We start from the raw sequence: 27,186 nt of genomic DNA, 5'->3' as shown, positions 1-27,186 counted from the left end.
GGGGGCAAGATAGCCCCGTGGTTAGACCGCAGATTTGCTGACCGGAAGGTCTGTGGTTCGAACTCAACCTCTGCATCTCGGTTTCTGTCTAGGCTTGGGGAACCGGGCAGTGTCCCATCCCTCGTGCTTCCTTCTGATGGCGTGGCAGCTAGACACTGAAAGGGTGCTACAGATGAACAATTGTTATTTTTCGATACTGGGTGTTGTCTCATAAGTCTTCGTTCGAACCATCGTTCATCGAAGTTCCCCAGATGGTCTGCACTTCAGCATTCATTTTGCCATTTCTGTGAATCCTACAGGCTTCGTAGGCCAGGCACCCGGTTCCTTTTGTCCTCCTTTGCACCCCTCTACAGCGCTGCATGTTGGCTTTGCGGCTTGGAGGATCCATGGGAAGTTATCTTGGCAGGTCGTAATTAGGCATCCGTAGCACTTAGCCGAAACGCAGCAGTTTACGGTAACGAATGCCCGTGTCTCAGGTGTCCTGCACAATCATACTGGTTTTTGATTGCCTCATTGTGTCCAACAGCAACATCGGCTGTGAAAAATCGGCGAAAGCCCCGGGGATACCCAGCATCCTCAACGCAAAGTCCACCGGCAGCTGGATTAGTGCTTGAGGTTTAGTTGTACGACTTTTCGGTGCCACAACTGGACTTAATTGATGAACAAGATTCTGGGCTTTGTGTCTCGTACATCATCAGAGCAATTTCGCGAAATAATCAAACGATCGGACACAAGCTTTTTGGCATATCCTCANTCTTCCGAACTGTGTGTATCTGGGAAGTGGATGTATTGTAGTGGGTGGCAGGTGTTCCAAACAGTCTGTATGTGGGGTGCCGCTCTTGTTTGGACCTACGCGCACTGGGGGCAGAAACTCGTCGTCTTCGATGTCGTAAATCGGCCACAGTGATCTCGTCGAAAAGAGGTAAACGGTCCTAATTGTCGGGAGCGGCTCGAAGAGGGGGCTTCGAGCTGTGAAGAATTTTAAAGTCGCGCCGATGTGTGCCATAATCCGTTCACATTCACCATTCTTAAATGGTATGACAGCCTTAGGTCTGTGGAGCTCTGCGTTGGACGGTATTTGCACGAAGCGGAAACACTGCGGACTTTGCGTCTAAACTATCGATTTCAAATTGAGTGCTCACATGAACTGTAGTGAAGCTAAGTACTCGACATAACCTGTGGGGGGACATTCACCAAAAAGCGAACTCTAGGCAGTTTTTTGCGTTCGTTCGATAAGTATGGATACGCGGAAACAAGAAAAAATCACCTGCGGAAGAGATTGGCAGAAATAAGGTTATGGTACACAGGCTAATAGGCGTCAGGAGGTCCTAGTTCGTTTCCGCGTTTGGACTTTTTACCGGGCAGATGTACAGTGAAGTAGCCAGAACCCGTGGTATACCTCTCGCTGAACTCATACCCGTTAGTGTGGAAGTAGTTGATTACCGCGGGTCGAAGCACCGGAGATGTTTGGACTGGATCCGTTGAGGAACTTCCTCCACGGCCGGTGATCACTATGGCACACGAGCTGGGACAACATCCCGGAATCCGTGAGCTGTTCAATTTCGCTTCAACTTTTGTCAGCTGTAGCCGAAGTACCGTCAAAGCGCACGTTTTATCCAAGCCGTGTAAATCTATGTAGGCCGCAGCCTTTGAAGACGCTACAGCCGGCGCATCACCTTCCTGAAGCAACTGTCTCTCAAATTCTTTTGCTCTGTTGCTAATCAGAATTGTAGCCCGTTTGAGCAGTAGGGGACGCAGCTGGCAATGAAGGCTGTTGAGCTGCAAGAGTAAGAAGAGGATAGTGAATTAGCACAAAGTGAATTAACGGGTTGACCCACGTTTCTTAAGGAATTTAAGGTCTGATTCAGTGAGGTGTTTTATTAGTTGGACTATTTCGTCTATCTAACTGACGGTATGATGGTCGTCGAGTGTAGTCCGTAACATAAAGAGCCCAGGTTGTCGAATTCGAGGAATTCAACAAAAGACCTTGATTGTCGTTGGACCGTATCGTTTTGCCTCGGGTAAGCAGCCTTTTTACAATTAAAATGAACTCTGCCTTAACAGACAGAGAAGTACAGATTTTTTTTAGGTTACTAACTGTAGATGAGCTCTGCAGAGACAGGCAGGGTTTCTGCCGCTGTTACACCACAACCCTCTTCAAAACAAATGTAGAAGCTGTTGAGGAAACCTTCGGTTTGTGACTGGTAAACGCAAGAGAAACTAGTGCTGGTGGGGTATTGGGCTCAATCACCACGGTCTTGTAGGCTGGGCGATGGTCCTGCTGTATCTCATAAATACGCATATGAGACACGGGTACTCACAGTTGAAATGAGTAGATACGAAAATGAGTGAGCATTATCGGCAGTCCCGTCAGACACAGTTACGATCTATAGATGGTGAATGGGTCTTTTCGAGTACAAGATTCGGTCGCTGCTGACTACCTCAGAGCTCTGAATGATCTGGGGGGGGGGCGTGGGCACAGAACTGGCAACGATGTCCGCATGCGCTATGACGCATGGACTCACACAACTAGCCATAGCCGTCGTGTGGGATACCGTTTCGGTGTTTCGACCTAGTTGAGTCACTTGGGTGTTAGGTCTGGTGCTTGTAGGGTTAACATCGCAACCTTAAAACAATCCTCGGTTTCGTCGAGTGTGAAATTCAGGAGCGGTAGCATCAATCATCTGTATGGAGTCAGCAGATGAAAATTGCGGCCGAATTTGACTGCGGTTAGCCGTACTATGGTCTACTCTTCGCAAACGATTGCCAAAACTAAACGGAGAGGTGTCCTCAGATGGTTGTTAGTTGGTAATATTAGAACAAACCAGCTAGTTGTATCAAGTTGTTCCGGCAAACGATGGGTACGAGTGCACCGCAGTCATCGGTAGTTTCAACTACTCTACATAAATTGAGTCTCAGGCTGATATACTCGTTTCAATTTGTTAGCGAGATTATTTTGTCCCTGGCGGGTTAGGGTTAGGGTAGAATAATCCTACTTTTTCTGGGTGAAGGATACTCACCTGACTAGCCGAAACCCAGAGGCGATTTAGAGCAACGTTATCAGCTAATGACTGATTCCGGTTTGCGGCCCGCCAAGCAATCTTCCCAGTGCTTCACAGTGTTCATTTAAAGATCAAAGCGAACTGCCGTCATCCAGTTGTCAATTTCCATTTGTTTTAGTCAAGCATTGCAGGTAGACAATCGGAGAATTTCAAACAAAGGCAATCAGACACTACAATCAAGAGCCAAACCAATCACAATCAAGCGAATTTGAACAGCCAGCGCATGATTCGGAAGGGCGTCCAGAATGACTGCACACTAATAAAAACACTAGTTTTGCTTAATATGATTATAGTTTCTATGGTAAGCCGAAAGTTCTTGATCGGCTTCCTAGGTCACGACACAGGAACGGGAGATTCTAACATTCTGCAAAACTAATAGGCCATATCGATTGGCTCTATACTGCGTGAGTGCAGCGAACAACAATAGATTAACTCGATAAGTTGCCAGCGGGAGGGAGGGCAGCCGTTAGTGGGCTGGTGATGACCGATTTTCATTGTGCGATGTTTGATCTGTGTTGTGGAACGCAGGGAACAGCCCTAAATGCAGTATTCCCGAACTCATGGTGCTCTGTTTTGGGTTGGCGCTAAAGTTGGGCTTATTTGTGAGAATATCAGCTAGTAGAGACATCGAGAACGGGTTGTTGTTATGCTTGTTTCAAAGGTGCGTCACGTTGCACTGTACAAAAACTGACCTCGGATGCGTAATAGTCACTGATTCTCTTGTCCTTCTGGTGATAGAGTCGTTGGCGGATATTGCCAATACGCTGTCGCACTATCCCAACCTGTTCGTCAATTAGCTGAGGTGTTTCTTTGTAGGTATCGTCTGAGAAGGACTGTTGTAAGTCCTGCGGGTCCGTAGAGATTAGAGGGGATACCGGCTGGATTGCAAACCCATCTTTGGTCAGTTGGTTCACCAAACTCTCTTCATTTAGACTGGAAAAAATGTGCAAAATTTTCGTTACATAACCGCACTTCTGAACCCTGGTCGAGTGGAGGATTTCTCGTTCCAAAGAATCATTTAAAGCGATTTTGCATTACAACGTGGCTACAATAGATGGGCGTCGTTAGGGAAAACGAGAAAACTATATTTTCAGACTAATCTATCTTCGTTTTTTCTGGAGGGCAGGTTAGGCGTGATACATAGAGTGATGGACACTCAGCCACAAAAGTACTAGATCATAATCCCGATCTTCATTTACGCAGTCAAGTGATATCCGCTGATCAGGTTAGCAGGTCCAACTAGAAATCAGATTCAGAGTTTACAGGAATCCAACCAAGTGGCATAAAAAAAGTTGAGAAAAACGGGCGCGATCACCGTATGGTGGCGTCACGTTGACAGTTTTGATTACATTTGTGGTTCACTGCGCTCCACAACCTGCATACGTCCCTTCGCCTCTAACTGGCGTGACGGGCTTCGCCCTGCTTTTTTCGAACTATCCACAGATTCGGTATGGTAGAGCATAGCATACAGTATATTCCAGTGGATCTCAACAGCTTCAAAGGAAGAAACAAATTAGGCAAATGGCGTGAACCATTCTGTTGTCCAATTCAGATTCGCACTACCTGTTCAATCGCGACAATGGCTGACGATATCATGCGTTATGGTGTCTAATTAACCGGTTAATTCTCATTTCTCATGGGTTTCCGATTCAAGTGAAAAACACCAAACGTAAAAGGGACTCGACTTCTACCAAGATGTAGAGAAAGTGTTTGAATAGCACACCAGTTAGTGAACACTGAACTGAGAGACAAAATGTTTTGGGCTAAAACGCCCTTACATTCGATGCTTATCATTTTGGACGGAAGGTCCTGACTCCCGGGATCATCGACGGAGCTGTCAACCTTAGCGATCAAAGGAAATTCACATATCGATAGAGCAACCACAATGGAGCAGTACAGGTACGATTCGTATGTAGAGAAAATCATTTCACGTTAACCGTTTGGGGTGTATTCAGTTTGCAAAATTAGCGCATTAACAGTACCAGGCGCTTAATGTTTCGGAGGCGACGGCAGTGAGTGATAATTTTCAGCAAGAAAATCGGGGACTTTAATCCTGAGGAGTCACAAGAAGGGAGAAACCAGCCCTGGGCAAACTTATGATTAGTGTTCCTCCATTGCTACAAAGTACTGTAGACCCGCCGCCTTGCAGCTGGGGGGGGGGACGGCCAATGTGTAGTTCTGACCTTCACCCAACGGAGTACACTATCACAGGGAAAGTACAAAAGTACCAACGCTTATGAATGAACTTGTGACTGTTTTAACATAGGAACGGTATAGCGTCAATCATAACGTCATTGAAATAGTTAAACTAGGAGGGAGTGATTTGAAAATATAGTCAACCCGCTCTCAAAGGACGGTACCAATGTTCTGTTTCTTTGTCAATTTTACATCCATCGGTTGTAAATTCTGAAGTTGGCTTCCGGTCGAGTGTGGTAGCCGGAGTTTTTCTGTTGGATGAAACTGACTGCATTGATAAGATGAACATCTTGTCCGACGAATCTAAACTAAAAACAATGGAACCCGAGAAAGGCAAGACACAGACCATAGAAAAAGTCGTGTCCAAAATATTACAGCGTCTGCATCAAGCAGGGAGCGTTGATGTAGCACTCTTGAGTAACTGATACACCGACGCTTCGACTTTATGGCTTACCTAACCCTCAGGCCCATAAGTGATATGTTCTACTTTCCATACCATGTCTCGGCCAAACGGCATGCCAGTTTTCTGAAACCTGTCAGATCAGAAGTTTTATCACACTGACTTGAGGACACTTTTCAGCTCGCAGGATAAATGATAACCATTACCCGTTCTCTCTTGACGTCGTTATATACCAACTTAAAGTTTACGGGGCTAATAGACTATCTGTGGCTTGGTAGGGTACGGTAGGAAACATGTCGGCATCCTTATCTCAGGTTTGAGATTAACGTTGCTACTATGTACCCACAGCGTCCATTTCAGTTTAACTAATAAAATCTATCAACAAAAATAGAGTTGCAATGGGATCTCTCTTGGGTACACCTTTGACAGGCCTATTTACGGGTAAACTCGAACACAATCACCGGGCACTTCGCACTGCGCGGTCTCCGTATGAACCATATACTTTCCGTCTCACCGACGTCAGTCGAGTATAAAAGTTTCTCTTCAACCTAAGCACAATGGCCGCTTCAACTTTCTTGACGTCACTATGGTGAAAAAAAAACGATTTGCGATGAGTGTTGTCGATCACAGAGTCTTCTCATAATTCGACTATTGTAATCCAGAGCCCAGTATTCAACAGCAAGTTGTTTGACCTTTGAGCTTGTCTTGGACGACCAGCTATTCTGTTCCTACGACTTAGTCTGACTATCACATCACCCGCTTCACTCCATAACGCACTGACCTGTGCATCCTTTCCCTCCCACTTTTACATTTGTACCCATGATGTTATTAATCATACACTCGCCTTATATCTAGCCCCATATTAACTTGATATATTAGACAAGAAGAACAATAACTGATAACAAACTTGATTCGTTACTGTTGTTTTCATCATGATATCCATCGATGAACTCAAAGGAGAGAAACTGTATATGAAGTGGTGCGTAAAAATAATATGAGCGGAAAACAGTATATATACAGCAGATGGATTCATGCAATCCAAACTTAAAACTAAAACAAGGGCCATATCAGTAGCAGTGGCCTGTACATCCGAAGCCATGCCAGCATACCACCGTTGCGAATGCTCAACATGGCCAAATCTAATGTTAGCCATGGCAACTTAATCGACTGCGGAACAGATTCACAATACGGCACAGGCAGTCAATAATGTAGTGTGGGAGAAACGACTGTGTGCAAAGTTCGTGGTATTTGAACAAATGAGATACCGGTTGGCTGAATACAATAGCACAACGATATGTGCATGCTGTAGAGTGTAGGCAGTTGTCGGCATGTTTTACGGATGGTAATAGCGAAATGTACACAAGTACTCTTGCGTCATGGTTTTCATATCTAACATATAAGCCTTCCACTGAGAGACCATTCCATAAGTTACACTCTGCCTATCCTGTTACAATTCCAAGGCAGGTAGTAGACTACTAAAAATCCAGTTATCAAAACCAGCGCGTCCGAAATGTCGACTCAGTGATGGATGGCCACCTCCTTAGCTTCATAGTTAATTTGAAAACGGTTCATAAATTCTCGGAGTTATTGCGGGTCGGAAAAGTGGCGCAAGTACCATTTGCGCAGTGAAACAATGCACAAGTGAATCCGAGTCATCACTTTGGTACCAAATATTATGAAAATGTAGAACCATAACCCAACACTCGACATAAATACACAAAAATCGGAGACTTACTCAAACTTTATCAGTAGTGTCTCCAGTTGCTTTGCATCAATTCCAGGAAACTGTGATTTCAACCGGCAAAGAGAAAGCTGAACAGCCAATGGTTGAAGGTTCTGGTGAAGTAAAAAGCACGGGTGCGTACAAGGCACTAGGCTTCATGTTTGCTGGCTTGTAATCCAGTTACGAGAAAAAAGCGGATGTACTATTCAGTGGGCCTTGTAAAAACCAAAATCGTGTGAGCTGCGCTCACGGTGCAATTTTCTGAAATGACGCTGAAGATCCCAGTGTCTGACCATTTACGGACATAGTGTCTGTCAAAAATCACATTTATTAGTGGTGTTCTCCCAAAAGAATACAAAGTTGCTGTGGATAACTGAACTAGACAACGTAGGTTTCAGGTGAAACCAATATATGTTTTCGTGCATCCCAGTTCAACGCAAGTTTGACGTAAATCTGACGCCCGTGATTTGATTTCAACGCAGCGCTGTACCGACGCTTATCGTTAGACTGATACCTTGGCGCACTAGGTGAAAAAGCCACACGGATGCACTTGGCAGTACGGCAGCTTTGAAGTTCAAATGAGGTAGCTTACAACATGGTAAGCTTGGGTTCAAGTCGTGTATGGTTGATGAGTGTTAGAACGCATGTTTAAAATGCAAGAAACAAGGCTGGTCAACTGAGGAATATACTTGGGTGTTGGATTATCTCCAATCAATGATGTGATTGTCCTGAGAGCCAGTATTAATGTGCAATTAATAGGGATGAAGGGAAAATTACTTTGAATCTTGAAGGGGAATGTCCTTTCTCTCTCTTAAGAACGTTCGTGGTATCCATCCTCAACTGCAACTCAAACCTAATCCAATAAACGTAGCCGCATTCGACCAAGTTGCCAAATGAGCCAGAGTGGATTGCTGTTACCAGTAATAGAAGTCGTGTCTATTCACGTCAGAACTGCCACGCGGATCCATACATCTCAAAGAGTATATCCACCAAGCTATCAAGTTGGAGAGTTGGGATGAGACAAGCTGGATGAGTAGTCCGTCAAATGCTCTCAGATCAGCTTCGCAAAATGTGCATGCAAATAAACTTTGAACTGAACCACCTGTCGATTCATAAAGTCTGACCTTTGCTCTCATTTCTCACTTAGACAATCTGAAATAGCACACAGTAAAGAAAAGTGGCTTTTACCGAAGGCCGAAGTTTGTTGTACTAACGGCACAAACTGGCCTGTCAAGGATAGAGCACATACCGACTCCTGAGTTAGAAAGCAGCTTTTGACAGCAGAAGATAGGGATGGAAACTTGTTGTGCCAAGCCAGCGCCGCACTCGAGAAAACCTCACGGTTGCATTTAGACGTGCCTAATGGTTTTCGGAAGATAAATATTGTCACGGACCACACAATTAACATGTCAGAGTACCGCTCGGGACATATACACAGAGCCACACTTCCCTGAGTTATGAATGGACAGAACAACACCACAAGCCCAATCAGCAATCGCCGTCTTATTCCTAATCGGATTCCGGTATGAAATATATCAATGGATTCAGTCAAAGCTGCTGAGAGAAAGCCCAAGAACTCGAAACACGTCGTGAGGTGCTTCTTCTAGCACAGGGACACAGACTAACTTCTCACCAGCATGTCAATTATAGACAAGGAGGGTGCGGAGATTCCCATTGTCAATAACGGTTCCGTTCATGATTCGAAGAAGCTGAGTCATTCCTGGTATTCAAGGATGACAGTTAAGAAGGTTCTTAAATTAGTTAGCGCTTATTCGGGCGGAAAAAGCCACATTAAAAATATTTAAGACGGGGAAAGCATAGAAAGTACAACCAGAAATTCTTTCAGTGAGCTGTCGCTGACGCTTACTCGCGCAAACTGCAAGGTTAATACCAAAAGCACGACTGAAAATTTGCTAATGAATTATCTACTCACTGGATGCAGCACTGAATGGTGATAGGCAGAAAACAGCCTAGTTAAAACTGAAAGGTTAGAGTCAATTACACAGACAACGAATAAGTATCCGACTAGCGAATATACACTCATTTGCAAAATAATTTGGTTCTTTCGAGAGACTCACCTGGAACCCAGCTGAATCTCTCGTTTATGATGTTCTTAGGCAACTGAATGTGCTGCACCAGTCGCTACCTGATGAGCCCCAAGAAGGGCGAAACCGGTCGTGGGCTGTCGATGGATTTTCAGCAACCTTATGAGTAGTACATTACAAAGTATCCGACTACTTCTATGTGTGGGCAGTTCAATCCGGACTGGTGCTTCCTTATGACTGACCGTACAGAGAAGCAGCTCTCGCCGCACTGATGGAATACACACAAGTGGAGTCACATTTCCACTGCGACGAATAAAACCCTGGAGGGATCTTTTAACATGAGGACTCGTGAGCGATTGGTTGGACAATTTTTTTCTGTTCTCAACGTCCTGAAAATCATACTTCATTTGTCGATGCAGATTGGCAGAGAAATCAACTACTCATTAATATGAATGGCCGGATTTAATGTGTGAGTTTCACGAGATCGAAGTTGCACTGTTCATGCAAAAGGGCATTCACCGGTTCGCCCTTGGTGGGAGAAATCTGCAACCGCATTGACGCTGTGTCATTACCAATCAAGCTCCGCTTTTTACCAGTTGCGATGACTGACCTTTGGGCAAGGGATGCCGGAGTCACTTAACCGTCTTATAGCACGAGTAAGAACAATGTGACAACGGCACGTTCAATGTTACAGTACATGAGGCATTTGCGGTAATTCTTTGAGATTTTTGTGGTGCTTCACTGTATTTCAAACTGTCGGGTCACCGCAGTGTCACCGCATGCCCGTCGAGAAGATAGTAATGTTGTCGACCTTCCAACGACCAGCTGAAATTGGCATGAGCATCGTACGTTTCAGTATTAGATAGTATTAGATAGTAATGTTGTCGACCTTCCAACGACCAGCTGAAATTGGCATGAGCATCGTTCGTTTTAGTATTAGACGGATGAATTAAGGGCTGAGGAGTACTAAGACGAAATATAAATGGACGTCAAACCTTATAATCACGTTAGCCCGCAACGAAGGTAGTGAATGAGTCCTTTCGGACGTTTAATACCAGACATTTTTTATCTGCTGGCTATATGTAAACATAATTGCTACCTCACTTGCTTCTGGTGTACAGAGGCTCGGTGAGCCAGGCCCAAATGTTGAGCTGAACATTTATCTTCAACTTCTGTTACAGTTCTTCCGCTTACCGAGCAGTAAACTATTAGCCCTTGGCTGCGAATTAGCCACAGGATGAGAGTTTTACCGCCTAAGATGTTTTCACCGCAGAATTCTTTTTTCTAAAACACTACAGTACGAAATGTGTGGTGCACCAAATGGAATGAGTGCCAGAGACGACATGTTTGGATCACGAACACTGAGAGTGATTCACTCTCGATGCAATTCAAACAATAATGCTGGTCAGAGTCGGAAAACGTGTGTGGAAAAACATCTACACACCTTTGTTGGAAAAATTTTGACCTTACATAGTGCCTTCATGTGGCCTTTGGACGAGACTTACTGGGCGCTGGTCTTCGACAGAACGACGTACAGCTTCCTCCTCATCCTGTATTTCCTTCAAACTAAGGTCCTCGTTTTGAACGTTTGGTGATCCCGAGATAGTGGTGTGTTTGGAGTCCAAACTTCCTTCTGACTTAGAAGGACTAGTACGCAATTGCTGGTAGGTTTCTAGCAAATCGCGTTCGGTCAGGATTTCACTGAAACTGAACAAACGAAAAAGTAGTGTAACCCAAGCATGTGTCCTGTCTATACCTAACACCAAGTGTGATGCAAATAAGATAGAAAATGTAATATAGAGTATATACGTACCACACCACACACCATTCCTCGTTCTCCCTACCCCCCTCCACCCTAGAAAAGCAACAAAAGATACCTCTTAAGAGAATTGGGTTTGATCCTCGTTTTTTTACAGACCGGTACACGGGGTTTTCATGATCACCCACGAAAATCTGTGTCCACCAAATTCACCTGACCACATTCCACATTTCGATAGAATATTTTTGTTGAGGTGTGTTCACATCCAATTTGCTCCCTTCATACACAGAAGGAAAGCACGCAACGTGGGTACAATAGAAGACAGCAATACTGGACGCAACCATATTGGTTGCCTTCGACAGGTGATCTGAAAAATGCAATATACTTCAATTGTTTCTGTACACAGACGAAATTGATGTGATTCGATCAGCACTAACGGAATCAATACACGTCAAGACTTGTGAGCTCGTGTTGTGTAAGGAAATTGTGGGGTCAAATCAAAGATTTACCTTTGGGAATGGTGTGACAGTTGACGGGTTATGTGTTGATCTTTGACCAGAAGCTGTTGTCCTGACAAAAATCCGAACATGAACCTCAGGATATGTCCACTCTCTGAGGGCATATTTGTTTAGTAAGTTGAAACGTACCCAGCATTTCCAGAAAACGAGATGAGTACGAGACACGTAAGTGCAGAAAACCCGCTAAGGATCGGTAATAGATGCAACCTGGCCGTTATTCAACCGGTTTAGATTTTTTCCATCCCATTTTGAGGCTGACGTGATTACTTCTGAAGTTTTGGAGCATATAGATATCCTTCTTGCCCTCTAGCAAAGTCGAAGATGGTGTGTTCCGTACTCAGCTGTAAGAATCCATTCGATGCGCTAGGTAACCCAGCAAGGTCTTACGTTTATGTTTCCATTTCAACCAAACAAGACTGTTGCGCCCACCTGATGAGCCCTAAGAAGGGCGAAACCGGTCGTAGGCTGTCGAAGAGATTTCAGCAGCCTTGTGAGTAGTGTATTACGTCTACACGTGTATCGCGATATCTCGAATACCACACCAAAAGAAACATGAGTCGACTGGTGCAGCACATCCAGTTGCTTAAAAACATCATAAGCGAGAAATTCAGCTGGGTTCCAGATGAGTCTCCTGTCAAAACCAAATTCGTATGCAATTGAGTGTATTTCGTAACTTTCTAGTTCTGCAGAATTGAGTTTTATGGGTTCATATTAACAACTCGATACAGCATCTTCCTAGAGTCCTTTGTGCAAGCCATCCTATCGTCAGTAAAACTAAAAGGGAGAAATGAAGAATGAAGCACGAAGAACGAGGTCGCGCGATTGGAAAACCAGTGGTATTGTATACCGGCCATACACATCTTCAGGGCCGATCATTCTAGTCCTATTCCCAATGGGGTTCGAATCCGCCCGATATTCTGAAGATTCCCGCTAGCAGTAGAACAACTGCACCGTAATTTCTTTCCCAAGGCAAGTTTTGCATGAATCGTGGCTCAGCGGTTAGGGTTCAGACCCAGTGATCGAAACCAGGTATCTCGACTGCTCATGCCTAGCCCCGAGCAACCTAGGAGTATCTCAGCCCTTATTCTTACTTCAGGTGGCAGTCACGCACCGAGAGTTGTAGGTGAACGGTCGATTCGTTTGTTTAACTATCCACATTCACTTCATCGTTCAAGTACACCAGAGCCTTGAGATCAAACCTGATGTAGTTTTTTTGGGTAGACAATATATAAACGTGTAACTAGACACCTTTAAAACTCGTAGGTTAGACTTGACAAGCATTGTCATCAGGTGGGTCAGATTGATGACACCAGGTTTGTCCTTAGTTTGCAATATCACTTTCATAAACCCTAGGGCTCTTTGGTCTGACAACACAATTGTATACAGCAACCTGTAGTCACTCCACACAACTACTTCGGAAGACCTTGTAGTTAGTGCGTTGATCAGTGACTGGATGACGTTTATTGAATGGTATTGATTCTGACGTATCGACGGGCTGCTGATCCACATCCAAGGTGGAGGCTATAACAGAAAGGTTGTCGGTTAGCAGTGTTTTGATTAAGACCCTACACCAACGTAGGACAGAGGTGCAAGACTACGATGTGTTGCAAACTACCCATGAGACGGTTTTTCAGATTCCCTGAAACTTCGAAGGAACGACTTCCACCAGAGTGAGGACAATGACCAGCTGAGCAGTGTGGCTGAGCTTAGAAAGACAACACAACTTCGTTAATTAACACTACTCGTCCCAGTTGCTACTCCTAAGTCTGTCTGTGACAATCAAAAGCCAGATACAGGTAGTGCTAATAACATGTGGCTCAAACACAGCATTCGTTAAGCCGCAAGAAATGAAGCCTTGAGTACGCAATCGGGAGTCTATTGGACTTTAGATTACCTAAGGATGCTGTGTACTGGAGGTCCACTAATTATTGGTCTGAGTTACGAAGCGAGAGGTTGACACGTCCGTTACATGAAGCATTTCATACAAAACTGATGAAAAGTTTTCGACAGCCTCCTATAGGTTTCGCTATGTTTTGATGAATCTTTCCGTACTAAAAGTTAAGGTCACGAATCGATGTCGATGGCACCGGTGCTGCTAACTTCTATCCACCGATTGTTTACCAAACGTCTCCGAAACGAATCTATCTAGATTATGTGTGGCTGTGTTGGGTTGTGAGTAAGTTGAAGAATCGTGATAACCTGCATTTGGTTCCTTTCTCCCCTTCTCTTTGTGCTTTTGTATAAATGGATGACTTAGAAGTTGAGCGCCAGTGTTCTCACACTTGTGTTTGGTTGCGCGAAAATGGTGTAAAGCTAATTGTTTGTACTATTGTTTCAGGCAAGTTTAACGCACCAGAAAAGGAATATCCACCACTTTTCCAAAGTTCTATTAAAAGTGGCGTTGCTAAAAGCATCGTAGTTGAAATGACGGGAGAATTGGTTGCATATAGACAGTTGAGAACCGCTACACTATTCGACCACTGTCCAGCTTATATCAGGAAAGGCTCCTGTACATGTTTGTGGAAATCTCGAGTTTGAACAGCTCTCTGGAGAGCCGCTATTCAAGAGGGCTAAGAAATTGGGGCCCAAAACTGCTGGCAGGAAGGTCCTTGGTTTGAGCTTAAACACGGATTGTCGATTGTTTTCTTCTCGATTTGGACAACGTGGCAGTGTCTAAATGATTATGCTCCCTTCGAGTTACAAGACGGCCGTACACGAAAAGGGTGCCACAGCTGAATGATTACCCTGGAAAACTGCAAAAGTTACCAATGATCCCATGAAGACGCGCCAAAATTCTTATATCGCTCAGCTTTTTTAGTTTGAACAGGCCTAGTCGCTTTTTGGTTCATTGTTTTTAGCCCACTAGAGAGAGAGTTGGATTTGTTAGTCAAAGGGGGCGAGATGACCTAAGTGGTTAGAGCGCGAATTTACTGACCGGAAGGTCCGTGGTTCGAATCCGACCTCCGCCTCTCGACTTTCCCTGTCTAGGCTTGGGCAGCCTGGCATTATCCCAGCCCTCGAGCTTCCTTCGGGTGGCATGGCAGCTAGGCACCGGAATGGTGCTACAGCTGAACGCTTGTTAGTCAAAACAGCGTAAAACAACTTCAGTTTCTACTTGGTAAAGTTGTTGGTCAAGTGCGTAATCAAACAGAACCCCCATTGCCATGGAAGTTGAACTTTATTCGAATCATCCCGGTGGTAAAGACGAAACGGCTGTTCGTTGGTTCACGGTTTTCCAACATGGAGATTTGCTTGCAGGACGAAATCCACAAAACCTTGCAATCACTTATCCCGGGACGGTAATCAATAAACCATTGGCACAAATATATTGTCAGGCCACCTACTGAAAGCAGAAAAACCAAATGACCTTTGTTCACAACCTGATAAGCAGTAAGAGGAAACGAGCGTTGCTCATATGCCCAGTATACACCCACAAATGTTGTGACAAAGGAAGGGGAAGAATTCCGCCAGTCCCGAAAATGCTTATCTCTGTCAAGCCATCTCTTAGAAGCGATAGAGCTACCGAAACGATCATATGAAAACTAAACCTTTCCTCATAGGGCACTTTGTACCCCATAGCTTGGGATTCACTTCAGTGGTGACCACTTGATCAAGACCAACATCAAGGATAGGCTACACTATTTTTTTACCTATTTCTTTCGTTCGTGAATGCGGAGCCAAGTACGTGGGTCGCACGGCTAGGTGACTGTCTCAGAGAATGACTGAGCATGTCAGTGCGCAATGCATCACGCAAAATGAAAAAGGTGACAGGCGAAAACGCAGCTCATTTAGTCGATACGGATCATTTTGACAATCCGGCCGAATCGCTCAACGTGATTTGTAGAGGACCACGCAGTTGAACCAAGGTCATCCGTAAAAATGCACCCGCAACGCCAGAAATGTTGATGCCGCCTTGATCAACCAGTTCCCAAATATCTGATATAATTAGTTGTAAGCGATTGTGGGACTTGTAGGATTCGTGCTTACATCACTCCCGTTTGAACAGTCCTCCTCATTTCCTGGCGCAATTATTCTGGTGGGTCCAGACCAAACGGGGGAAGCAATGGACTTGAGTTTCGCTCTTGTTAGTACTTCAAATCCTTGGTCGTGCCGTGGTTTGAACTCTGGACATTCGACATGCGAGGCGAGCGTGTTACCACTACCTTATCGGCGCATGCTGAACGTACCTGAGTTGTTACCCATGAACGGGCGAACTTGTTCACCAAGACGGGCTCTAGTAAAAACTAAGCTCGAGTCCAGTGTTACCCTCCAATCGCTCCAGGAGAGAAGGACTCTTCAGACGCGACTGGTGTGAATGCGAATCATGCAACTACCTACAACTAGTCGGAAAGTTGTCTGAATTGTCTGTGGCGCTACCTACCTGGGAAGTAACGATAGGTGGGCTAATCGATTGACACAACCAGGACAATTACTAGATCGTAGTTCGAGACGCCGGACAAACTAATCACATCGTTCCAGCGTGAACACGTTTGCCTGTTCAGATGTGATAATTCGGGCGCATCCAGTGTGCGCTATTGAAATTGTTCAAGCGCCACCGAGCTGCATGTCCTGACTAACTCCCAGTCACTCCATTCAAAGGTGGAGTTAAAATCCTCAGTCTATGCTTGTCTAACTTATCTGCAAAAGAGACCGTCCCAACTAACAGGGCTGAGTCGATAATGGTGCTCAATTTCAAAAAAAGATGCTCGCAGTGAGTGTAGCAATCACAGATGAATTAGTTTGACCTCGATTGCAACCAGATTTTCCGCATTGCTTTTTATTCATCATCTTACAAGGGTGCCTGAAGTCAGGACCCGAGAACAGCAAGCAGGATTTTGGCCGCGAAGGGGCTGTGTGGGGTGCATATTAAAACTCCGTCATGTGTTAAAGCAACGGCGTGTGTGTGGGAGCATTACAATCCTGGTGCGTTCGACTCTGCTGACCGGTTCGCCTTTTTAACACGATTGTGCGAAATAGTATACCCCAGAGTTCTTGAGCATCATGTGTGTATCACCATACTTGAGGGTTCGTGAAAGTGTATGAGGTGATCTCCAAGGACTATCCGATATCCGATAAGGGTGTGCGCTTTCTCCATTTTTGTTTAAGTTCGTCATTGATGAGGTAGCGAGGCGCACCCTGGGAAACAACCTAAATTCCGGTATTCAGAACTCACCAAGCGATGCCTTTGAGGATCTGGAATATGCAAACGATGTTGTGCTCAAGTTTGAAAAAAGAGCAGGAAGTTGGTAGGATAGCTGGTCGAGGTCATCTAAACCTTCTACATATGTTTCGCGCCTGCAGTGCAGCGCAGTGTGCGCGCCGCCTTGCAGCGGGAGGTAAAGCATGTCTCCAAGAGTTCAAGGAATGACACTGGACATTTTAGGACGCTATAGGCGTCTCGGAAGTTGCATTAGTTCTGACAGTAGTGTACAGTAAACGCACGAATCTCGAAAATCAGAGTTGTGGTATAAAAATGAATATCGCAGAATGTCAAAGGACGCGAATGTGTGTTGCTGTGCAGTTGCCAGGCATGACCACTTCGGGCAGAGGAACTGAAACCTAGTCAATTATTGGCCCACTTTTGTCTCGGAATGGGATGACTGAAAACGGCGAATTCTGAATGAAGTGATCAGGAGAGAAGGTTTTTTTAAGTATGAGGTACTTCACTCAAAGGATGCATCTAGCACTGAAAGTAAAGTTGGCTGGGTCAAGTATTACGAATTTCGAATTACTGTCTGCAAGGAAAGCGTTCTATTTCGTGCCTAATTTGGAGTGCCGAAAATCAGTGGTGTTTGACATGGAAAAAGAGAATGAAGGATGCTACAAAAAGTCTGAGTAGTGTTCGCACTTCAGGATGGAGTTCAAGTGACCCTCTCTGTGTTTGACTGAATTTAATGACCGCCGTGGCAGCCAATCGATACCAGTGGGGTTCATGCCATCAGCTTCTGTCCAGATTGCCTTAATGAATGCAGGATATGTTGACACCTCGAATGTTTGTGGTAAGCTAGCCCTAGGTCCCCCCTCTGCCCCATATTTTATGGTGTGGTTGTACAACCGTGAAGCACTAGTTTTCTCATCCAGTGCTGCCGTCAATGACGATGAATTTGTTGTCGCACCTAATTTACCCTACTGCGGCCAATACTTACCGTAGCACAGGGCTGTGTCGCGGAATAGGATTTCCACACTCAATCTGCGGCAACAGCATCTACGCAGCTTCTAACCAGGATGGACCAAAAGTCTCTTTGGAGTGTAATATGACGACATTTTAATTCGGTTGCACGTTGAACCCCTGTCTATCGACCAGACGTGAGCGTATCGATCACCATCATTTAACTCAATCCGCTTGGCACGACTACCTACCGGGGTGTGGTCATCGTGATACACAAAAAAATCTACTCGAAAATACAGGGTACAAATGAACGAATGGAGAAGAATAAAAACTGACGAGTTGCCCATGGAGCAGAAGCCTTCTAACCATCTTATACCCATGGAGGCAGCGATCACCAAACAACTCGATTCAGCCCACAAATAGGATTACCTGGACGCATGGCGCAATGGTGACATGGGAGTGGACACCACAAATGAAATAAGGGCACCAGGGGTTGATGCGGTCCAGAGTAGACTTAGAACGTATACAAGGTACTCCAGTCCTTCTCACGCAAAAAACATGTCATTTACACACAACATCTAGGCTTGATTACATAAGCACTTAGGGCGCTTCTTAGCATGAACGGTAGTATTCCGAAAATGTGTGAATTCAGTTTGTACATGATAATTAAATCATCCGTCAGTTATATTGTTTAAGTCTACCTCAATACTGTAGCTTTGATTCCTACTCAGGAAAATGTCGCAACTCCTTGCCGCTGCTGACCCAAGCGATATGCTGTCCAGTCTGAACTCGGGTGAACAGCTCAAATTAGAACGCTAGAAATTTCAACATTGCCATTAAGAGCAGTCATCCATTGGTCAATTCTGATTGGATATTCACAACTCCTCCAACACCATGTTATGTGCTATTAGATTAGGCTAATCTAAGTGCAAACCCAAGTCTAATTCAAGATAATTGACGCCTTTTATCATTCGGCACGGACACGGATAGCTGAACTGCATAATTCTTAATGACCCATGCAGAAATGTTCTGAACTCTAAAACACAACCATAATTCGTCCAAGGGGTCCATCCACGACGGAAAATTGTCTCGGTTAAGTACAAACTTGTTCTTACGCTCTACGCGCTTATTAATGGGCTTAGATCAAGTAGAGATTACCTTGACGGCTGACAATCAGGGGGGAAAAACAACCATATCATTGGCTGGGCCGGGCAGATTTCACTCTCAAGTAAACAAAAGAAAGTCGTCGTAGGAACAGCTAGTGAAAACTACATGTTTATAAGTGTGATCAGACAGTATATTCCAAGCGGTGAGAAATCATCCGACATTATTCCTGGCTAGAATGAATTCCCTTTTCTCTACCACTGCCGCTGAGACTGACCGGATTATAATTTTCTTTCATTCACGATTCTACAAGATATGACCTTCCGCTCATTTGGCTCTATTTGGTGCGAATTCCTCAAGTTTGTGTGTATCGAAAGCAAACGACCTTGGAGTACTTGCTCACCACTCTTTTGTAATCGAGGTACTTGTTATCTGGTTATCTAAGACCCTCACCAACAATCGACTAATTTCGCTGTACAGGTTTTACGTTAAAACATTGACCATCTCGAAACCCTACCAAAACGGACTGGCCTGGAAATTATACCGCAAAATTGACGACCAGGTAAAGTTCTTTGCAGTGCATCAAACGATCGTCGCAGCGTCGTCCTAGGCACAAGCGACTTCTCCGTCCACGAGCGATAACCAAGATTGCCGTGCTTTCTTTCAGTGAATAACAAATTGTACCGCGAATATTGAAAACGTAATTCACGACGAATACTTGTAACGATCAAGAACGCTGTAGTCAAGACCAGGGAGTGGATTTGTTGAAAATCGCCAGCATCGTTGACAGGAAGTGCAGCTTGCGGTGAGGAATCGCTTAGCTCGAAGATGTGGCTCCAAGAGCGCTTTACACTCCCTCATAAGGCAACACGATTGTCTGAGAGCTATTCCAAAATCTCATTTCAGTGGACCTGCTGCAATCAGGGATAGATATTGAAAAGTTGAGTGTTCCGGGCCGAAAAATAAGGCAACAAATCAATTGAACTGTGTACCGTTTGTGGGGTTCCACATACCTCACCCTGAAAAAAATATGGGTAACCTACCAAACACTGTAAACAAATCAAACAAGATTCAGTCACATTACCGTTTGCCATAGTGGGAGGTGTAGCACTTACTCGTTACGAACAAACGCCTCTTCTACCGTTGATCGCTGGATGCCAGGCACTTTCTTCAGCAATCGATCGATGATACGACGGACAACCGGTGCATCCAAAGACTGAAAATGAAAGTAAACAGCCCAGGATAACACTAACACTCCGGACATTCCGGTCGGAACGACATTTTGACGTGTTTCAGTACTACTTATAACGGTGCTGAAAATTGGACGGACTACCCTGAAGATCCACGTTTTTATGTAGGCGATCACGAGCGGCGCCTAACACTGCAATCATCTGGTGTCACCGACTAGTCCGAATTTCACCCATTGAAACGCACTGAAAACAGCTCGCTCTATAATCAAAGGGAGTATCTGAGGCGACTGGCCTTATCCAATCACCCTTTTTAACTGAGAGTCCAAGACTTAGTTGAGTGCCAACATTCCCAATTGTAACCAATAATGCCAAACTTCCTAGCGTCTCAGCCGTGTAAATATACTTGCCAGATGAGACTTTTTCGAAAGCATTGCATAAAATCGTCATCGTTCAGCTGTAGCACTCTTTCGGTGTCTGACTTCCATGCTACCCGAAGAAAACACGAGGGCTGGGATACATCTAGGTTACCCAAGCCTACACAGGAGAAGTCGAGATGTAGATGTCATGTTCTTCTGGTCAGTAAATTCGCGCTCTAATCACTGAGCCATCTCGCTCCGTTTGAAATCAGGAGATAGCAGTTAGAGTTACGGTCGATCCTTGCAGATACAGTGCCGAAATCGCCAACAGTTGTCGCACGTGGCTTTGGGTATCTTCCGGAAATTCTAACCGGGAGGGAACTCGCGCCTCGTTTAGATCTAACTAACAGGGACAGTTTTGTCGAAATGAAATGACGGTTAGATCACTTCCACAGACAAAAGCATTTCCTCAGCAAAAAGGTCAAATACACAATAGGTAAGAAATAAAAAGAAACATCAATCAGAAATGCAGAACCCCCAATTTCTAACTTATCGTACAGTTCATCGACCGCATACATGGTCGCAGACGATGCTATATCTGACTCGGCATTTCCACAGAGCCTCATATGATTTCCTAATGGATCAGGTCTTGATGTCATTTAATTGAGATCGCAAAAACAAAGGAATTGACCAACTGTAGGGAACTGAAATGTGGTCTACCACCTATCAGTGGAAGCTCTGCCAGCTAACGAAGAGCTTTCAATGTGAATTTATTGTCCACTAGTGATCAACAGCAGTCTGTGATACCTTCCGTGAAAAATACGGCGGATCGAGAATATCTTGCGTTTTCCTTTGTTTGCACTACATGTTTGTTCTGAAAAAAAAAGACGAATGGGTGATTTGTTGGGAAGTACTACCGCAACTGCTAGGGTGGGGAGGGGTACTTACAGAACGAAAATCTTGCACGGAGCGATACAGCGCTTCGTCTTGTTGCACTATTGCGGAAAAATGGTCTCCGCGGTCAACATATGGAGAATGTCGTCCTGCAACAGAACAAAAGTGAAAATTCACTCCGATAAACTGATCTATCTATCGAATGCAGTCCCAGTGTACTGAGGTTTACAACATATAGTATAGACCTAACCGGAGGTACACATCAAACTAGGCTATCAAGGCAACGAAACAAGTGAGCTTAAGAAGTTTACACGATAAAGTCGTCACAAGTGTGGGCTCTACTATGAGTCTACCAGCGTAACCGGGCCAGTGTTTTCCTGAAACTATGATCACGCAGTTGTCCGTTTACCCAATGAATAAAGTAGTCGTCTTCGGTGAAATAACCACCCCTTTCATAAAAGATGACTTCCAACCTAGTGGGACTACGGTGGGGTGCTTTTGGAATGTAGTGGTGTGAACAAATGAAGGACTAAGGTGGAACATCTCACTGTACCGAGCCCGATTAGGTTTGAATGTTTGGAAAAGACTCGCCATCAGCCGGTTGACACAATCAAACAAACCTTCCGAATTTACGTCGAGTTTACACTTGGGGAGCATACGTATGATCATGATCCGAATTCCTCAAGATCGCTCCTTCCAAGAAGGTTGTCACGTATGAATTGACCAGAATCATGCACTTCAGATTGATCAGGAATTAATAAGGCCAGTCCGATACGCCACTCACCTGCTTTTGCTTTCTACCAGTCGGCTTACGCTGGACGCTGAACCACCTCTCTCCGTGTCTTCCGTGTCGTGAAACGACACTGACAGAAAAGTTGGATCCTACATAGGGCATGTATTACCAACTGCGAGGCAATCGACGAACAAGGGTTCAATTATACTATCGTGAATACAGCTGGATATAACCCAACAAAAATGTGATCCAAGCATATGTTATTCCCACGTTCCAATGTGTTGGTATAGTGTGTATGCTGTAGCTTTTTTTGGCAACTCAGGTGTTGGTTATATTTAGGACGGCTGACAGTTATTCAGAGAAACGGTGTGCACGAACTGTTGTACAAACCGCAATTCAATATACACTGTGCGCAAGCGACCGCAAGTTTACATTGCAAAATGGCTTGTGCGCTGTACACGATACTCAGTAGTGATGACCTATTCATTCCGTCAATTCCTATCTGTCACTACCGTCTGGCTTACGCGTCCGAACTCGCTTGGTTTTTAGCGAATATACACTCATTTGCAAACTAATTTGTTTTTTTAAAAAAAACATCCTAGTTCACAAAACGCATCCGTTCCCGCACGCTCTACACAGGTCATCCCATCCTTGTCAAACATTATCGTCAGGTTTGATTGTATTGAGCGTTTGATTTTCTAAAGGTTTCTTCGGAGTAATTTCCAAACTGTTGTCTATGGACAGCTGACTTAAATTAAAAGTGACTAAAATTAAACTGAAATTTAGGATTCATTCCAATGGGACCGATGGCGGTTGTCCGGAATGGCATAGACGCCATAATCCAAGTTAAACACAATGCTGATTTCAAAACCGGAGTATGTCAATGAGGTGTAACTGGCGGCAGTTGATAAGGGAAACCTGTTTGATCAGCTTTTCACATTCTATCGACATCTTCGTGCAGCAAAGCACGAATTTCAGCAGTCCACTGCCGACCTACACACAGTAAGTGAAAGGACTAGAGGTCAACATACAATACGTCATTTTAGAATTGGTAACCGGTAGGTGTTCTAAACAAGAACTAACTACAGTACACCGAACGTGGTACGATCGGTAAAGTTAACTTTTGTCTCCAGCTGTCCTACGGTCAGTGTCCATGGACTTTTCGGTCAGGAGTTTCTGGCACAGCACAATCCATGCCGAAATCGACTCTACGGAAGATTTACGATAGATCCACGTCGTTCACTCCCTACAAACGCAACACGTGGGTTAAACTCGGAGTAATCTGAGACGTCCCTCGAGGCTTGAAATAACGACCCAAACATAAGGTACAAAATCGCTTTTACAGTGCAGGCAAAAAGTCCGGATGAAAGAAGTAGTTTCAAACATCAGTCCACCTAACCAAACAAAAAAACACTCACTCACAATGTGGAATACTGGGTTATCACAGGACAACTCACCTCTGCCTCGGCGAGAAGGCAATCTGAGAGAGGATGGGTGGGAAATGTGGTCAGGTGATCTGCGTGGAACAGCAGTTGTTTGTCCGTTCAGTACTCCCAAATAGCGCATAAAACTTTGATAGATTGCACGCACTAGTTCGGGTTCAGGAGACCATTCGTCGAAAAGGAAATCAGGTACGGCTTCTGGAGCTGAATGAGGGGTGTGTAACGCAAAGGAAAAGAGGGTGGGGAGAAATTCCAAATCTGTGGAGTCGAACTGGTATGAGCAAAATAATTGCATGACGAACTCAATATGAAGGGCGTGAGATTTTGTGTCAGTCTGGTTTCCGAGAACAGGAAGCTTTCGGACACTCGGGACTGCCCTACAGTCACAAGTAAGTGTACCAACAGATCCATATAAGAGCCCAGGAGGGAATATTTAACCTCTGGAGAAAAGTAGCCTCACTAATCTGGAAGGGACTGATTCAGACTCTTCGGATACTTGTCCTCCAGGTTATTGGTTGGGTTAGTTTGACTCTATTGAACAAAAACGCAAGTAGTTTGCAGGATATAAACAGTCTGTATGCAACGGATCATCCCAATGACGCGTGAACAGAGACTGGAAGCCAAACCAGATGGTGTAGAGTAGAAACACAAGAAGTACCAAAAAATGAGCGGTGGTGCGATCTCGGGGGACACTGTGAGCTACTTGAAAAACTCCATATTTGCATCTTGACCATAGTTCCACTTTGGTTAAATTTGGTCATCTGAGTATGGATTAAGCTATTCTAAGGAGCTGAATAAAAGAGTAATCAAGTGAATGGAAGCGTAATTGTCGACAAGAATGGACGAGAATTTTTTCTTCTCTTAGGCAATCGCCAACCCGGAATGTCACTGCGTACCCGAAATTGCTGGATACAGGACTCGCTCCGGCGACTTCAGCATGTTCCGTTCTATTGTGTCCAAACATTCGAACAAACCTGCATATCATTAGTTGTATGTCATTGAGATCCAACCTAACTTCACGCTTCTGGCAGCCTATTTCGACAACCCCGTGTCTTACCTTTCTTGCTTCCAACGGCTACGGACACCAAACAAGGTAATTAGAGATCCAGCCAGCCTGAGAAACAAACAAAAATGAATTCAAAAGCTGCCGAAATACACGCTTATTCAGAAACGACACAATCAATATTGGCATGTGGCAATGATGGAATTTATAGCGCGGAACAATGAGCGACTTACAAAGTTCTACGGCTGTCAGTCCGGAAGAGTATGAATACAGCTCATGTGCTTCTTTTATAAACTCCCGAGAAATACGTATCCCTTTTGTTTCTTCTTGAGCTTGTGGCTCATCGGTAGCGGTTTCTTCATTCGGACCACACACTGTAGCCGCCAACGGTACTTCAACGGTTACCGGTCTTACTGACACCTCTTCTGCTTGCGTACAAACGCTTTTAGTTGGATCGATACCTAGATGACTGGTAGATGCCGCTTCATGTGTTGTATCCTCATCGTCCGCGTCTGACGAGGATAATGAATTTTCTTCATCCCTTGTCGAATTTATTTCATTGGCGACTTCCATGCCTTCCAGAATCAGAGACGAGGCCCATTGGACATTCCCATTGGCTAGATGTAAGTATTCTCGCAAACGTGCCCGCGAGATTCTGGGGAACACCACTGCTAGCTGATCGACAGATTCCGGTGGCAAAGAACAGCTAGGCTGTGGAGGATTATCGGGACTTTCGTCAGCTGGACTTCCTGAAAGCAAAAATGTGACAGGCTTTCAGTACCATGTAAACCAATAGGTAAATGGACTTTGCACGGAGTAAGACACGAAAAGAGTATTGTGAACCAGGCGACAGAAATGTGGACGGAAAGACCAAGTGTAAGACATGTGGTCATGCAGACCGAATAAAAGCAAATTGGTAGCATAAACAAGACGAGATGTGATGCCCATGGATGTGTTTCTTTAAGCGGCGGGGGTAAAAAAAATCAGCACAGTAAATTCGTCTCTCCTAAACACATGCTTCTTATAGTGATGGTTCGTCGTGGCAGTTGCAGTTCTGCACTTGCGAATTTTCAACACAAAACCACATGCCCGTTCAGGGACTGGCCTTTAACTGAGTCCTGAGTTCACGCTTCTGCGTGAGTTCTGAAATATGCCAATTCCGCAGGCCGGGGTTTCTTTCGAACCACCCATCCTCCTGTGAATATCACTGTTAGCTTGAGTAGAGAGTGGTATGTAAGGAACCCTCCTTGGAAGGATAGTTTTAGTTCAAAAGCGAAAATAAAAAGTATAAGAGCAAGAATTTATAGCAAAATAATGAACAGCAAAAGAAGGAGCAACTTATTTACACGACAGGGAAGTGAAAACCACCATCGAGTACACAACAGTTATCTGAACAACTAACAATGTGAATGACTAAAACATCAAGCATTTCCACATCAAAATAGCAAACACCATGACCATTGGTCGAAATAAATGTTCGTAACTTTAAGGGAATAAAGCATGTCAGCATGAATAAGACTGTTATCTAAAATGTCCACAGAATGGAATCGGAATAGTGTAAAAACACTGTAACTGACATATCTGAATTGGCAAACCGAACGAGCCTAAAAGGCGATAAACTGAAAGATCGAGTGAGAATAATTCATCGAACTGTTGATAGCACTGCTCAACTGTAAGTCGAACAAAGAGAGCTAGAGGGCAGAAGGAGCACTAGTTACGTTGTGGTCGAAGTCAGGACTTCAGTTACACATCTAAAAGAGTGTTCAAAGCAAAACCACGTTCGTTCACATACGAAACCGTTTAAGATTGAGCGACTCAAGTTAGGATCCTTCAAATCATGTAGTGTTCAATCCATATTGTTACAGCGTCAGACTGTCCACGCTATCTGTACACGTGCGGCCATCGCCGGATACAACCTGCTACTTGCGGCTGAAGAGCCTCAAGGTGCATGGAACGCGTCTCACAGTGTCAAAGTTTTGTGGATTCAAATCACACAGCCGTTGTTTCCCATACTGGTCAATTTGTTAGGATGAAGCTTGGTCAGATGTAATTTACGGCAGCTCGCTACTCGAGCTCAAACGGGATTGCAGTAATAATAAAGGATAGATGTATTTTTGTCGAACCAAAAGCATCTTCGAGGTTGCAAAACGAAGCTCACCAGTCCAGCCAAAATCAGTCACTGGAAAACAATAACTGAAGAGGATCCTTACTGTGAAAAAAACAGGGTTAGCAACGAAGTTTGTGAGAGTTTATCACACAGGTGACTTCAGCGCACGGGCTAAAAATCTCCACAGTGTTACTTCATCAAAATACTTGATTTTACTCTCTAAGTTGAACTTGCTAATCACCAGTTTCTATCGCAATTACTTGAGTTAAGCAGCGCAACAACCAATACCGACTCACCTACATTGGCTTCAGTTGTTTCAATTTTGACAGATGAGCCTGAATCGGATGATGAGTCTCTGAAACGATGTTAGGTAGCGAGGTAGTCCTTCAGTCTATGATCGCGGTTTACAAATTTTCAGCAAGAAAACGCAAGCTAATCCGAGTATGAAACTGGACGGACAGAATAGGTGACGAAACACAGGAGTAAACGGCAGCAGGAAATAAATGGAGATTTCCGGGAAAAGTGTGGCGACAATGTGTAGCGGG

The 27,186-nt window shown here is 44.6% G+C and overlaps 1 protein-coding gene across 1 annotated transcript; it reads right to left on the bottom strand.

Annotated features, from left to right (window-relative positions):
- Window positions 1-1,113: 1,113 nt before the first annotated feature.
- Window positions 1,114-27,186, bottom strand: T265_07182 (hypothetical protein; the record flags this gene model as incomplete). Its single annotated transcript, XM_009172633.1, has 9 exons — window positions 1,114-1,779; window positions 3,755-3,995; window positions 7,394-7,494; window positions 10,932-11,133; window positions 20,032-20,132; window positions 21,411-21,505; window positions 23,547-23,735; window positions 24,768-25,283; window positions 26,938-27,186. 8 exons carry the CDS (start codon window positions 25,105-25,107, stop codon window positions 1,309-1,311), a joined length of 1,740 nt encoding a protein of 579 aa, XP_009170897.1.

The sequence above is a fragment of the Opisthorchis viverrini genome (genome assembly GCF_000715545.1).
Source record: "Opisthorchis viverrini unplaced genomic scaffold opera_v5_160, whole genome shotgun sequence".
NCBI lineage: Eukaryota > Metazoa > Platyhelminthes > Trematoda > Opisthorchiida > Opisthorchiidae > Opisthorchis > Opisthorchis viverrini.
The sequence above is the reverse complement of the archived record's forward strand: the minus strand, read 5'-3'. Positions and strand labels throughout refer to the sequence as shown.